Source organism: Erithacus rubecula (genome assembly GCF_903797595.1).
Source record: "Erithacus rubecula genome assembly, contig: SUPER_Z_unloc_2, whole genome shotgun sequence".
NCBI classification, from domain to species: domain Eukaryota; kingdom Metazoa; phylum Chordata; class Aves; order Passeriformes; family Muscicapidae; genus Erithacus; species Erithacus rubecula.
This window is the reverse complement of record NW_027635860.1, coordinates 3,837,932-3,854,711: the sequence shown is the minus strand read 5'-3', so window position 1 is coordinate 3,854,711 and position 16,780 is coordinate 3,837,932. Positions and strand designations below refer to the sequence as shown.

Sequence of the window (16,780 nt, the reverse complement as noted above, 5' to 3'; positions counted from 1 at the left end):
CTGTAAACAGTGTCATGTAGGAATGCTTGCAGAACTGAAGCCTTCACTTGGTGATGTGTTTGAATAGCTTCACAATGATGTCTGTTTTCCACATCAGATATAAATTGCTGTTACTCCCTCACGAGGAATGAATGTGTTAAAATTTTAAAGAAATTACTACAGCTAGGATTACATTATTTGAATACTTTGCTATAATAATAATAATTTAATGTCCTTTTTATTGAAATATTATTGGCCTGACTTGCAGTGATTCTTTCGGATGAAATAGTTCTTCCTTCCTCTCTCTTAGATACTGTATTTCTGATATTTAACACTAGATTTACCCAGATCTGTTCCATACTACTGTGTTGGCTTTAAATCCTACTAGATTTTTCATATGCAGTTCATGCAGGTATATAAAATTATACATTATTTTTGGTTTATTTGGTTTTGAACTGCTGAAGAACAGCATTCTACATTTTAAACTCATTGACACTTGTTACAAAATCCAGCCATGACTTACCTGAAGACAGAAATGCATTTTGCCTCTTGACTGTTGTTCTCTTTTTAAAATAAACCAGACTCCAAAATGTCTATAACATTACCCAGTTATACTCATCAGTAGATATTTATCATTGGAAACAACAAATTACACTGAAACATTTGTTATGTTACTCAGTTTTTTTACACTTTTTTTTATTCTATGAGTTTGTTTTTCTGACTACATAAACATTTATAAACTCTCTCTGTAGTAACCAGCTCCACTATAGTGAAAGCACTGAGCTATTTAAGGACTTCAAGCACAGCAAACCACTGTTTTTTGTTTTCCATTAATTCATTATTTGTTAAACAGCCCAGCAATAGCATTAAGTAAGGTATCAGTACTTGACTACTTTATTCCCAAATATGGTTATGGTCATTATCTACTTTGTTACTAAAGTATTTTTTGGGGTTGTTTTTATGAAAATCTTTATTTTACAATATATATAAATGCAACATGAAATCCACTGAGAGGAAAAAATTTAGAAAGTGCCAGAACTTCTGTGGTTGAAAACAATTGCAGTGCAGCAGACCATGAAGATCAGAATATAGCTACAGTTTACCATAAACCTACACCCTTTTTAAGCATTAGAGTTACACTGCCTATTTTAAAAATGAATAATATGTGAAAATATGGGACCGGCAGTGAAGTTTCAGATTTTTCATACATTGTACATAGGAATTTTGGAATTTTGTATCTATTACTTCAGAAGATTCCAATGTGAGCTGTCAAACTGTCCAGTAGTTACAATTAACCATGTCCCATGACTCATTTGCTGTTTTACATGTGGGCTGCAGACAAAATTGTAACCCAGTGCATATTTAAGAGAAAAAAAAAAATATAAAAGCTTTGCTGGTTAACAACAAATCTAATTTTTGTCTCATTTAACTAATAGCATATGGAATTTTCTGAAAGGCATATGGTACTAATTAAACATGGTATGAGGCCCCCAGACAGTCAGTATAGCCATGAGGTATCCAAGGAATATTTCCCCTCAGAATACATCATCTGTGTATTGATTTGATGGTCTGATTGGATAAAAACCTTGGTAGCAAACAATGTTTAAGGATTTGGGAACTGCACTTCTATTCTTATCCATATGAATGCTGCAGTTGCCAAGGAAAACTGAGATAGTTAATAAGCAAGCAAATTAGGAACTAATCAGGACCAGCTTATTTTCATTCATTCATTAACTACTTACTTTGGTATTTATTTTCAATCTTTGTTTTTACATTTACAGCACTATTCCATGATTCTTATGCCAGAAATCATGAAGTTAAAGTAATCATCATATTTTTCTTTTAACGGAAACAATAAACTAGATTCCATACATTTTAATGACTAACAAACTACTAACAAATATCTAAAACCAAGTTGTTTTGATTGATTTTGAAAATTCTGATGTATACCATGTGTATAAATGCATTTTCATGTACCCAACATCAATTGCAATAATTAAATATTTGTTCTACTATCTGTGTTAGGCATAGATAAATTACTCACTGTAAATGCTATTCCACTTCTATATAACTTTAATTCTCTTTTCAATTCAAAGATTTGAGCTTCCTCTAGCATATAGTAGGTCAGCTACTGAAAGGATTAAGAAATTGAATGCTATGTTCTCATTCATAGTGATCATTTCAGGTAAAACTAAATGCAGCAGAGTATTCTCACAGTCATGATTTGGCTTATACTATCCCAAGCAAAATAAAAAGTAAAATGGTTGAGTCCCCTGAGCTAATGTGAAAATGGAAAATGACATTCTGTTAACCAGAGTATTTCTGTGTTACAGAAAACATCAGAGTCTCAACACCACTGTGTCTAGTGTCAGTAGGTTATTTTTATTGAGACACTTCTTGAAGAGTAACAGAGCAGCAGTTTGTGGTTTGAAAGGTAGCACTGACTTCTTTGTAGTTCCAGTAAATTTCAGAGTAGTAAAAAAGACAGTACAATTTCAATAGTGCTCTGAATTGGCCAACTTAATCTACCACCACCTGCTAAATCTATTATCACCACTAACACAAAGAAATGAAAACTGCTTCCTAGTCCCCCAACAGCTAAATATGCACTCTGCCTTTGATAATGAGACTTAGAAAAACCAGTGAGAGTTAAGTAACAAGGGTGTCACTCAATTTTCAAGCATCCTGAAATAAAGTCACCTGTGACTCCTATGCCAAAAATAAGATGACACTAAAAATAGACCTGTAATATTAATAGCCTGCTGCAAAACAGTTTAACACTTAAGATACAAAAACCTGTTGGCAAATGAAACATGGCAACTGAAGAATGAATTTTGGACAGTAATTTTATTTTTACACTTTCTGCACACTATGTTGAAAGGTATAACCAGACTCTTACCTAGCTACAAAAAAACATTGCATATACATTTATCTTGAAGGTTCTACTTTAACAGGTGGTTTCAAAATATTTTCAAAGCATACAGAAACATTAAGTTTACCCTGTAAACTTAAGATCCTCTGCTCTTGACATGCAGTATCAATGAACTGAAAAGAGCAATAACATTTAAGGTGGCTGAATGCTCATTATGTAAAACAAGCTGCATTTTCCTGCTCTACCCACAACATTATTTCTAATTGTGAAACAGAATAAGAATTGTCCTCTCTGCTTTACTGCTCTAAGATTTAAAATATCCTTTCACTTTAAAAAAGCTTGCCCTTAGAGATTTTTAGAACTGAAAAATGCATGCATGATTAGCAGTCCTCCTCACATCAAGGAGTGTGTCTTTCCTCCTGTATATTGCACCAGACATATTGAAAGCCTACGTATCCAAGATATATACAGTTTGCTAGATAACACTGAAAACCTAAATTCAGAAGAAGGCTAAAAAGCCCAAATCAAATCAGCTTTTAGCTTAGGAACATGATTTTTATACAACTGTACAACATTATTTGCAGGTTTGCTTTAATGTAACAAATTAACACAGCTTCTCAACCCTTCCTTCCTGCATTTACATTTCATGTATTATGCACAAAAAAAAAAAAAAAAAAAAAAAAAAAAAAAAGATCCTTTCAGCCTGACTATCCTGTCAGCAAAACCAGCAGAGAATTTTTCATTGATAAAAACAGAGAATGGAAGAAAACAGACCAACCTTCACAATGTACGTCACACCAGGTCCCAGGATCTTCTCACTCGAGTGCAGCCATCCTCGAGAGGATTTATCGACAAAACTGCTAGTTTGATTCCAATCTTCACTTCCCAGGTTCATTTCCTCTGACCGTGCTTTTTTCCCCATACTCATCTTGCTCACGTCCTGCTGAGAACACGAAGTGGCAGAGACAAGGTTACATGTGTTGTCTGAAGCCCCTGCTGCTGAACTAGAAGCACTCGAGCTTCCCTGCAATTTGGAGACAGCAAGCTCCTTTACTGCAGAGGAGAGGTTTTTGATACCCAAAAGGCTGCCCGTGCTAGAGAGTTTCAAGTGGGACACTTTATGGATGAGGGTACACAGGGCGGTGGGTCCATCTTCTTGGTCCTTGCGGAGAACCTCTGGTGAGACCAGGTACGAAGGAGAAGCTGAAGTTGTAGCAACTGCTGAGATCTTGCTGTTCATGGGCAAATTGTGAAAAAGATCATCAACAGATGTCACAGAATCATTCCTGAAGCGGTTATACTTGGTACGTTGAAGCATGCCCTTCTATCTGCTTTCCTGCATATGTTCTGGCTAATCTGATGCCAATGCAGGAGATGCCTGTACTAACATAGCAAGGAATTCATAACGACACGGAGGGTTAACAAGAGTTTAGGGTAAAAAAAAGAAGAGCATAAGGAAAAATAAAAAAAAAATGTATATTTTAAATAAATTTCTTTTGGTTCCCTGTTAAGGTTGGGTGAAGTAACAGTTTTCTGTGACTGAGATCCCAGTCCTGCTTAGAGCTGCCAACTCGCTCGCAGCAAAAGCATGACTCACACAAATGAGAAGGACCCTTTTCAACAAAAGGCTGTGAACACTGCAAATCACTTCCTGTAGCCAAAAAAAAAGGAGAGAGAAGAAAAAAAAACCCACATCCACCCACTTACAGCACACTAGCACCAATCAATTCTCAAATTCCCTTTTCCTATCTTCTCAAACAGATACTTCCTCCCAACCTTTAATTCCTATTCCCTCCCACCACCCTTTTAGTACCAAAGGCAATTACCTTTAAAACTGAATTAATAGCCTTTATGAAACACCACACTTTATTCATCTGTTAAAATGTTCTTCCACCTCACATATTTGTGAATCTATGAAGAAATCACAATTAGAGAGCAAATATCTGGATAATATTTACATACATATAATTCCCCTCTCCTGCCCCTGCAGCAGAACACAGACACCTTAAAGGTTTTCAGATGAAACAGATGAACAGAACTAAAGAAAATATACATTTTTTCCACAAAAGCAGCCTAACAGTGTCTTTTTGTCATTGCTGTACCTCACAGAAACTGTTATATTCAAATTTTGATAGAGAAAGAAATCCTTCTTCTCTGTTACTTCACAAGAACATTCTATTTTAATGCAGGAATTACATAAGTACCTATGTGTGAAGAAAGGTATTTTTCTGATGTCCGACAACAGGCTTAACAGATGTTTTTTCTTTCACAAATGTATTCCCACCGAAGAAAAGGAAGAAGAGGATCTTCAGTTCACTGGAATGTTTGGTTTAATTCTGAAAAACTGAAAAAACCCTAAAAGAATATTAAAAAGCCCAGGTAGCAGCAAACTGACATCCTGCAGTGGGGGGGGGAGGGGAGGGGGGGAACAAAAACAAGCTTTATTAAGCATAAATGTCAGTCAAAAACATTTGATCTGGAGAAGTAGCAAAACACGCAAAAAACAGGTATTTCATTTCTCCTGCAATTTCTTTAGAAGTCCAAATGTGTACAGCATTGTGATACACAATGCCCATCACAAGCCATATGGCTTTTTCATATAAATCAATCTGTTTTGCAAAACGATTTTTAAATGTAGGACAACACACTGCATTATAAACAAATTCAGACCAGAGAAGCTGCACAGTGCAAAGTAATTTTTAAAATAAATTACTAACTGCAGCACAACTTAAAGGAAAAAAGCCTATGGAATTCCTTCCTTCTCCCACGACTGTAGGCTCCAGCATATAAACTGCAAATACAGTGAAACAGCCGGCTTAAATGCAGGTATTTAATTAGTATATTCATGACATACTGAATTAAGTCAGCACCTCTCATCCCAGCAGTGATGAATAATGGCAATGTCCTAGTCAATGTAAAGCAGTTTTCTACTGATCTGCAGAACAGCCTTTCATCACCCCACTGCAAACCTGCTACAGCATCCTCACAGCATTCATTCCTCTCGTCATCCTCCTAGCACAGCAACAGCAAAAAATACACACCATAGCCTATTTTTACGTGTCTCTACTGCCCAGAAAACCCTACTGCTCCCGAACGGCTCTCTTCATTAGAAGCGGCCAGCAGGACTGCAAAATGTGAATGAGATGCTGCGCGTGTGAATGAAAGGGCTGGCTAGCATCCCCACATTTCTGTGAATGAAGCGAGGCCTCGCAGCCTCTGCCAGGCAATCCCTTGGGTGCTCACCAGCCCAGCCAATACCAGCCGGCTTTGATGACTCATTCAGCAAAGCCTTGCTAAATAGTGGAAGATCCCATTCGCAGCGCAGGCGGCACCTTTTTTGCTGCAACACCAGAGAATGAAGCCGGCGTGTCGGCAGACGGGAATGGGTCCTGATGCCCCCGTGGAAGACGGGGTGCTGCCAGAAAAATGCTTGGGGTGTCCATAGGAGTAGCAGGTGAGGAAAACCGTGGAGTCAGATCGGTGTTTCTCCCCGGCTGTGTTCATTCAGCCAATTCATTTACATCCAGGAGAGGAACATGAATGTGCACATTTCGTTTGATATTCGATTGCTCTCTGTGCGCCCGCAGATTCACAGATTTTACAGGTTTGTCTTCAGAGACCTCTGGCAAAAACAAAACAAACAAACAAACAAACAAAAAACCCCACAACAAACAAAGAAAACCCAAATAACAGAAACCCCCATAAAAATAACTGCAAAAATAAATCCAAAGCTCTCCTTGGGAAAAAAAAAAAAAAAAAAAAAAAAAAAAAAAGCATGTATTTATTTCTCCCTTATTTACCCTGTTAGCACAGTAGATATTTAAAGGCAGTATGACTATCATTCCAGGGAATGATGGGCAAAGGGAAAGCTATAGGATAAAAGCTTCCCAGAGCACCAGTAAAAGATGCAATTTTTGGAACTTTCACTGGACAGAGAAACGCTTCCAACACATCCTTTGGATGCAGAGCTCTCCTGCAAATCTGACATTAGATACTGCAGAGGAGTAGAAACCACTGAATTACTCAGTGGTTGAAATCCAGTGCTTATTTCAGTGTCTGATTGGGAAACTGTCTCCCCTACAAATCCAGTCCTAGGGCAGGAGACCTGAACATTTCAAAACCTTGCCTTTTATAGCTTCTGGGACTACAAACAGTACCTAATTTTGTCATGCAGGCAGCAGGTTCAAATCCAACTCCAGGAAATACTGAATGAAATTAGGAGACTGTGTAATAGGCATAAACTGCAATTTAAATTAGGATCTAGCTCATGCTAGCTATTGCCAGAGCATTTATAATGTCTTCTGCATTTCCAGCACTGTGTCTGGAGTTTGCACACTGACTTTACCATGCCTGCCTTAAACAAGCATGTTGTTGCTATTATCATAATACGACAGCAAGACATCCGGAGCACTATTTCTCTCTTACTTCTATTTGCAAACCTATGCTAAGTCACCATGTAAAGTGGATTCAAGTTGAAAATGAGCCTTTTTCTCTTTTTTCTTTTTGCAGGCCTGTGAGCCAGAAAGTACAACACAATTAATAAATGGCCATGGAAAAATTACTTCTTCGTTGACCCAGTTATAAGATGGCAGGTAGAGAGTCAATGTCAGTAAGTGAAAAATAATATATAATCCTAGAAATATCATTAGGGGGTGTACACTGCCTCTGACAAAATACAGCATTTCCTACAAACTACTACACCTTAGAACATTCTTTCTTTTTCGATTTTTTTTCTGTTGTTTTTTTCAGCTGTTTTCTTATGTATACTCTTCTCATCCTAATTCAGTTTCTATTTCATGTCACTATTCTTCCTTTTCTTCCTCCAAGCAGCTCTTAGGGGCTTATTCTTAGCCGCCACCTTTTTCCTTCTGTACCTAAACTACCTCTGCAGTGTGTATTTCAGAAGCTACTAATTTTTATTAACTGCAAAGGGCAAGAAGAGAAATTATGCTGGGGGCGTGATTAGAGGGAGAAACTACATTTTGTTGAGCTTTAAATGGTTTTATATGGCTGCAAATTTAGGAGACATTGTCTATACATAAGCCAAACCAGGTAGCATGATGTGACCACCCTGAAGAGGAAACACAGGGAATGCCACCACTATGTTCCCCAAGCTACAGTAAAAAACTCTCCAGAATGCAAAAAAGGTGACTTCTAGTGATCATATTCAGAGAAATATTAATCATATAATCAGAGTAGACAAAAATACCTTGTTCCAGTAACATACTGTGGTCAGGTATGTCCTCTATACAAATATGTGCTAGAAACTGTTGAAATTCTACTGAAATATTTACATTTTCAGAGTTATTGCCTTGTAGCACTAAAATTGTTTGCAGACTAAACTGGATTTAAGACAAATGAGAAAGACCTTGATCAAAGGTCAAGGACCAGAAAAAAAACCCTTCAAACTGAATTTGGGTTAGCTAAGTTATAAGAAACACTGAATATGTCAGACAAACATAAATATAGACGTTACTAAGACTTTTAATACTGCACAAAAAGTAGCCATAGGGCATCATAGTTAACATTCCTCTTTATGACAAGTTCTAAACAATTACTCTTCCTGTGATGTGACATTAAGCCATCAGCAAATAGGATGCTATTCCTCACATTGTAATATGATGGACACATGTGTTAATGATTTGCATAAGTAAATGTTCTTGCTAAATCTTCAATATTAATAAATGGTCAATTCCTCAAATAAAAGACAGCATTTCTATAGTACAAGCATTTCTAATATCTGTGGGGACATTTCTTCTTTTGATAATTAAGAACGAAAAATATCAGCATTCTTTGCACAATGTGAGATAGCCATATATCAGAAATATCTTGCCCATGTATTTATTAATCAGCCTAATCCAGCTTTCTTTATGAAAGACATCCTCAGATGATGTAGTTAACAGAAAAGCAAGATAACATCAGGCAAAGCTAAAAGGCACTATGATCTAACCTTCTTAAGAAGTATTTAGCTATTTTAATTTTAAAAAATTATGAACAATTCTATATGTTCTGTTGGTACATACTTAATATATCATATTCTGAATTCCTTTGTTTCACTGATCTACCTGCACACAGAGCTCAGTTACATCCTACTGTGATTCCAAGGGGGTTTCATCCTATAGCTGCAAGAATTATTGGAAGGTACTGAATTTGCTACCAGTGCCAGGACTACGTACTTCTACTTCAAAACATTTTTCAGGAATCAAAGCATAGACTGGGATCACATCACTTAGGTTTTTTTTCCCTAATGGATATTTGAGTCCAACCTCAGCTTACTGTCCTATGCAAAAAACCCTGAAGGTATGTAGGTAAAGAGTGCTGTTTTCTCGTAGGAGAAAAACCAACCAACCAACCAAAATCCAAGGAAAAGCCCTTCCCTCAAAAAATCCCAACCTGAAACCAAAACGATTCTAACTAAATCCAGTTAATTGATTTAAAAAATTTAAAAAATAATAATTAAAAAAAGGGCTATAAATTGCCCCCATCTCTCTTTCATCCTCACCCCTTTTCTTCCACTGGATCAGAGTTTTGCTGTTTCCGTGGCAACATTATTGCTAAGGGTGGGCTGCACCAGGAAATGGGAGCATTTTCTGTGGTTTTACAAAACACTTCTCTGGAAAACTGCACTGTTGAAAGTATTACTATTCAAGATCGGTGATTATTAACCACTAATGATAAACTTCCAACTTAAATTACATCAGTGGAGTATAGAATTAAGGTCTCAAATATGTCTACAAATTTTTGTGGAGATGCTTATATTTTGAACCAGAAACTGACCCTAAACAATGTTCATGAATCTGTTTTTTCTGTTAGTTGGAAATACTGAAACTATTTTGTCTTAAGACATGTTCACCTATTGAAATACGACATTAAATATTTAGAAGAAAATGAAACTTTTAATTCCTTCTGCTCCATTAGCAGTTCATGAGAGCCTACTGTTAAAAATCAAAGTCAACACTACAAAAGTTCACAGGAAAAACAGTTTTGAGATAATATCCAAATCTGAACATGACACTGAGCTTTTGCAAGGAAGGATCAGACAGTGAAGTGTATGAAAATCTATAAACCAACACTCAGTCAACCATTACAACCCCCCAAATCTTGATTATTTCTTTCTTTCAGCAAGACACTGAAACTAGAGAATTAGCAGCAGTGCAACCAAACTGTATATTCTAAAAAACAGACAATTTAAAGCGTTGCCATGTCTGTTTGGCTACCTGCACCCACTGCAGAATTTTGTGTACAAGGTCTTTTTCATTCCAGATAATTCTGTGTTTCTATGGTTCTTCCTTTTTCTCCCTGTCTCAAGCTTTCACCCTCTGCACCAGGAGTCACACTCTAGCTGGAGCCTCACCCTAGAGAGGGACTCTTCTCTAAGAAATACATCCCAGTTACATTTTCTTTTGTGACTACAAACTGTGGCATGGTGTACAAAATGTACTGCATTGTGAATAGTGCAATGAGAGGCCCATAACATCATCCCATTATGCATTCATACTGATGGAAATGTTGCATTTTCTGGGCATATGTGCATTATAGGCATTTGTCTCCAAGTGTCTCTATTTTAAACAATCAAAAAAACCTGGAAAAGAAAGCAAATAGTAACCCAGTTCACTGACAAATTATGCAACAACTCTTTTTGCTGTCTTCTTCAGATTGAAAACTGGTAATTTACTTATTTGCTAACCTAGAATCTTTTTGGTTCTCATTCATGAAATGTATTTAATTATTCAAAAGTTTTCTTTTCTACATTGTAATAAAGTGTCTATTTTTTTTTGTTTTGATAATTTTTTGAGTATTTTATTTTTCTTTTGTTTGTATCTTGTTTTTGCCACTCATAAAGTATGTTTACTTTTACAAAAAATTAAGTGATTTTATTTATATTTTGCTTTTTAAAACAATGAAAAATTATTTATTATTTATGCAGTATAGATACAAATATGTTCTTGACCACCATAAGAAAAGTTATGCTCTAGTATCTACTCTTTTGTTGGGAGAGCTAAATGCTGGCAAAAACTTTTCACTAGCAGTGAAAAGGATATGTGAAAAAATGCATAGTGTACTTTGTTGCATCTCTTGACATCAGGCAGGGCTAACTATATATACCTTGTCTAAGAAGACAGCAGACCATTAAAGAAACCCAAACCCATTAGTTTCCTCTCCCATAATTAAAAGGTTATCACCAAAACTGTAAGAAGCAAACACCAACAGAGAGTATAAATTACCATCTTTGTCTTATGTGGCACATCAGACCAAAATTCCTGCAGTATTTGTAGAGATCTGTGGACAGCAGAGCTGTTCAGACTGCATTACCTTTGCCATAAAGTGTATGCTGTGTGTGGCACCTGGCTAAGGAATAACACCGAAAAAAATGTTTTGGGGTTTTGGGAATTACTTTCAGCTAGATCAGTTCTAGGGTCGAAATCACTTTAGTCATGAACAGTAAAGAGGGAGAGGAAATAAATTGCATAGGCCAGGACAAGTGTGTAACACCCACTTGCACTCACTTCATCTGAACAGAACCCATTAACTTGTGTCACCAAATGATACAGGTACTCTTGGCAAACATGGAGCTACATGCAAAGCCATTAGGGGCCAGCTGCAGTACTAAAAAATTCTGGCAGTTCTGCAGTAGTGGATAACAGCACCAGTGGAGGGTTATTCACAGCAGCACTCATAGCACTCACTCTCAGTGAATTAAAAATAAGGACTACTTCTGCATTATCCATACATCCAGCTGATATGAACCACCATAGCTGTTTGTACTAAAGCTACTTGTTATCTGACCTGAAGTGAGGGTTCACTTCTTTCTGGATACAGTCAAATGAAAGAGGCATCTGCAGACAAGTGTTTACGTGCAGGTATACCCACATGCCTGCATGAATTAAGGATGCATTCTTTTCTTATCTGGGTCGATTTTCTTCCTTGCATTTGAGTTGGCCTACCTTAGACACAACAATACATATGGAAAGCAGGATGGCAAATCTGTGAAAGACATGATAATGAGGCAGGGCTGGATGGAGGGATTTAAACATCTGTTTAAATGTTCACTTAACTGGATAGAAGTTTACAAATTACATTGCTAGTAGTGTAAGGAAAGGCACTAAGTGAAATGACTGCAGATGTCAAGACTGACATCTTTTAAGTTCCATGAACTGAAGCAGAGTGGAAGGGGGGCAAGAATCCTTAATTCTAAAAGGGACTCCAAGATTTTAAAATGTTTAGAATGGCAGAGGAAGGGAGATAAAGATGTTTTTACCACCCTACTGTCATACACAGCAATCTGTATATTTGTTGTAGCAAAAGTATATAGTAACTTTCTCTAGGTACCCTCAGAAAATGTGCTTTGTTTGCTCAAGGAGGGCAAGGCCCTGAGAAGCTTCAGTACAATTTAGGCTGAGTTAGCATGAAAACTGTTGGTATTTTGATGGCCAACAGTTCTCCAAAGGACTTCGGCCATATGTGCTAGGACCAGATTTCAGTAACAGCAAAAACATGTAGGAAGGACGTACAGCAGAAAGGCTGGAGCAAAAACATGGCAAGTGCTTGAACAGACAAGTAGACACCAAAGCCCACCAGCCAAGAACAGGTAATTGATGGGTATCCAGGTCAGAGGAGATATTGGAATGGAGGAAAATGGTCAGCTATGAGGGTTTCTGGAGTAATCCTGTATCAACAGATGAATCTCAGAACTGCCCAGTGCTCACTTTGAGTTGGATTTCATGAAGCACTAGTGCCAGGATGAGGAAGTAGAGGAGAGATGCCTCTGGCAGAGACAAAGACACAGCCTGCAGCTCCAGAGCAGAGAGAGGTAAAAGCAATGGTGAAGCCACCATTCAGCCTGAGAAGGTCGGCTATGGCAATAAGTAAAGCAGAAGGAAAAATCCTACTAAGTGCACTGAAAATAATCAGCCTTACTACTCAGTGGCAACAGTAGTGCTGTTGTCTCCAGTTAGTTCAGGTTTAAGCAACAGCACATCTGAGACTGACTGAACACTGTCACTACAGTTCACTATGTTAGCATTGCATAGATGTTGATTGCCTGCTATTATTATTCACTTTCACTAGGATCCATACTGTTATGAAATTATCATGTGCCACTGAAGCAACCAGACACTGAAGTTATGTGTCTGTTTTAACAGTTATAAATGACCACCATGAACTGCAATTATCCTTAAACTAAGACTATTTTAAAGACATGTAGCACTTCATCTGTCTAGGACTACCAAGACAGTGTCACAGCAATGTTTTGTCCTACTAAAGCTGCTCCTCTAACCAAGAGCATGAAACTTTACCAGTAAAAACCCAACTTTGCACCTAACAGTGCAAATACTAAGCCTGCTTTTGAACAGCACCTTACCAACATATGCTTGATTGGAATATCTAAACCAGAAGAAATCTGTTATTTGGCTACAAGCATGAGGACTGCATGCAACAACAAAATCCCTAAGTGCAATTAAATTGAAAACTCAACAGTTAAGGCAAAAGCAAGTCTACCATATAAAATTTTATATCAGAATACATTTATATACATATATATGTCTGTATATAGAATATATATACACCGGAATATATATAATGGAATACATATACAGACCACCACAATGAGAGTCAAATGAGAGAACAGGATGATATTAGGAGGTTTCAATATAGTAATGCATAGGTAAACAGTAATGTTCCTGGACTGATACTCTTTCTTATATACTCTTTCTTACCTTGCCAATACCATTTTAATATTGTGTTTACATTTTTTTGGCCAAAACAAATAGTTGGGTTTTTTTAAGAAAAAGCAAAAGCATGTTCTTTCTGTTAGAAAAAAAACTTCTTATATACATAGGAAAGCATAGTCTATATTTAATTGCTCTATACTACATCTTCCTAACCCTTTACAGTATGCAGATGGGAATGTGTACACACAACCATTGTACATAAGCTTTCAGTCACCCAAAACTAACACCTGCCCTCTGCTGTCCAAGATGCAAACAAAGCTGGAAAGAGCTTCTCCGTTCTACAGAGCATATTCATTCTCTCTAGAGCATTAGCCTCTACAGGGAGCCTCCCTAAACCACCTCCCAGCAAATCACACTCACAAATGGAATAAGGAGAATGAAAAACTTACAAGTTCCTGCAAGGCCACATATGCTGGTTTTGCCTGGGGTAGAGCTAACTTTTACCACAACGCCTCATATGGGGCTGTGTTTTGGATTTGAACACAGTGTTGACAATGGAGAGATATTTTTGTTACTGCTGTGAAGGGCTTACACAGAACCAAGACCTTGTCTTCTTTTTGCACTGTCACAATGGCAAGGAAGTTGGGAGTGCAAGAGAGTCTGGGAAGAGACACAGCCAGGACAACTGACTCAAACTGACCAAAGAGATATTCCAGACCATATGGCATCATGGTCAGTACATGAAGTGTGAGACAGTGATGTTTGTCTTCCCAAGTAACCATTAAGTGTAATGGGGCCCTGCTCAGCTGGTGATGGCTGAACACCTGCCTGCCCATGGGAAGCACTGAATTAATTCCTTGTTTTGCTTTGCTTGTGTTATGCTTGTGTGCACAGTTTTTGCCCTCCCTGTTTAACTATCTGTATCCCAATCCACAAGTTTCCAACCTTTTGCCTTTACAATTCTCTCTGAATCCCCTTTTGGGGTGTGAGAAAGCAGCTGTGTAGTGCTTGGTTGTGGCTGGGGTTAAACCACAACACCATGTTACAGCAGCATCAAATGAGAGTGGTATCTCATCAAAAAGTAAGACCACAGTTTAAGAGGGCAGAAATGTCCTGCCTGAGAGTCTCATCTGTTCATAAGCACAGAGTAATTACCAGCAACCCAATTTCTCTTGCTCCTTCAGTTTTTTTGTTCTCATGAAAGAAAACAGTCTATAAAGTGTCATCAGTAGATAAACTATCCTGTTCAGCCTTGGCATGGTCCTTTGCAGCAGAAATTATCTCTCCATCACTTAAGGAAAAGGAGAGATATATACTGCCAGGAAAGGTGATGCACATGACATATGAGCAGTGTAGGGAGGATCATATGATTGGTCTTTCTGTAATTATGCCTAAAAAAAAATCTTGTAGTTATGAAACTGCAAATGGATGAAAGAAAGAGTGATAAAACTCCAAGGTAAATTCTTGTAACATAGATAATTAAAAATAAAGAGGCTGTTTCAAGTTTTCCCATTTATCATTAAATTTTTACTTCAAGATAAAAAAAATTGAAACTTCTCAGTACAGCAGATGCCCATAATCCTATTAATATATAAGCACTGGGTTAAAACAGCAGAATATTAATTTGGCATCACTAGAGATGTAACTGAACTTCACCAAAAGAAAATACTTTTTAAAAGCTGTTAAGTGCCTTTTTGGGAAAAATATTGATTTCTAAACTATCATTAATTTGTTCATTTTCAATGAATAGAACTTTGGCCAAAGAAAATTAAAATTTGATCCTACCATTAAAAATATCTACCATAAAAGCATCGTTTACATATACACTGTGACTGTGAGATTCATGACCCTTGAGCCTGTCTTCCACTCCTTGGTTATCTCTGCAGCTGCTTAGTATCCTCTACCTGCACACCATTGTTAGACTGACAGCTAATGGAACCACTGACCAAAAAACTAAAAAGAAGGGGAGATTTGGAAGATATAAAGTAACAACACACTTGTGGAATAAGCAGAAAGAGAAAAAGGTGAAATTATACGTATGTCTCCAGAGAGGGAGGCATCATAGTATTAGCCTGTATTTCTTAAAGTCTAATGTTTTTAATAAGCATGCTTTACATATTATCTGAAGTATTACCAGTATCACAAAGCTTCATATATAAATCTCAAGACATTGGCAGTATAACCCACATGGTTAGCAGCAGTTGTTTTGCTGTCATTTAACTGGAGCAAAAAGATTTTGTATGTGCCACACAGCAGTGTTTACATCTGTGATTAAGAATCATAGACTCATTAATGATTTTCTAACAAGAGTTTGAAATTTTAGACCACATTTTCCTTTCTCTGAAATTATAAGACTATTCATAATGCCCTTAATCTATCTCACAAAGTAGGTGAACCTGCCTGACACCCAAAGCTTTGTGCAGACTGGGATAAACCTGTCACAAATTATTAAAAGAGACACTTGACAGTACCTCAGCACATCATCATACTTCAGCACACCTGTTTTTATTATGGCTATCTCATCCACTATCTCTCATGCTAACACTCAACAATTTTAAATCTGATTTTGCCAAGTTCCACATACAAAAGCAATTGGAACCAGTTCAAATCATCCTTCAGACATTCATCTCACCATGATCATGATTACTATCCCTAGATAGAATATACATCTCATGATTTTTCACTAGTTAGGCAAACCTCAGCCACTGGTCCAGATGTTCAGCTGCACATTCATTTCAATAGAACTAAATATGATACTGTGCAATTTGCAGTTTACCAATTGGCTTGAAGTAAGCTTAACAGTTAATAATTCCTAGAAGAAAAGGTAAAAAGGAGCTGCCTTTAGTATCTTCTCTATTCTTTTGTTTAACACAAGGAACATGTCTTCTGTGAGTGGATTCTTCATTAGACTAGTCAGTTGCTTTCAAGGAAAATAGCTGGTGTTTATTGAAACTTCAGAGAGGCTGTCACAACTCTGGGTGAATTGCTGCTGTAATCAGTCACCCAGTTGCTTGCTGTTTGTAAGCAAAAGCACAAAACAAAATCATTGCACCTTACACTTTTGAGTCTGTTCTTAGCATGGGGAGATAAGGTCAGTATTAGGTATAGTTTTTCTGGGTAATTTTCAAGGCCTGAATCAATCACTAGTAGCTAGCAGTGCTGGGCATACTCCTACATTATGCTGTTTGATGATGCAGACAGATTTGCTCCCACCTGCTGTGATTCATGCAGTCCAGTCAGATAATACAGTAGCATTATT

General features: G+C 37.2%; 2 protein-coding genes across 2 annotated transcripts in view; both read right to left on the bottom strand.

Annotated features, from left to right (window-relative positions):
* Positions 1-4,533, bottom strand: part of SHC3 (SHC adaptor protein 3) — a 57,837-nt gene extending 53,304 nt beyond the window's left edge. The window contains exon 1 of the mRNA XM_079331009.1: positions 3,630-4,533. Coding sequence (XP_079187135.1) covers positions 3,630-4,169 — 540 coding nt within the window. The 5' untranslated portion in view covers positions 4,170-4,533. The remainder of the gene's footprint in view (positions 1-3,629) is intronic.
* Positions 4,534-5,284: 751 nt separating this feature from the next.
* The window catches only part of LOC306814697 (uncharacterized protein), a 32,043-nt gene continuing 20,547 nt past the window's right edge, over positions 5,285-16,780 (bottom strand). The window contains exon 4 of the mRNA XM_079331017.1: positions 5,285-6,473. Coding sequence (XP_079187143.1) covers positions 6,352-6,473 — 122 coding nt within the window. The 3' untranslated portion in view covers positions 5,285-6,351. The remainder of the gene's footprint in view (positions 6,474-16,780) is intronic.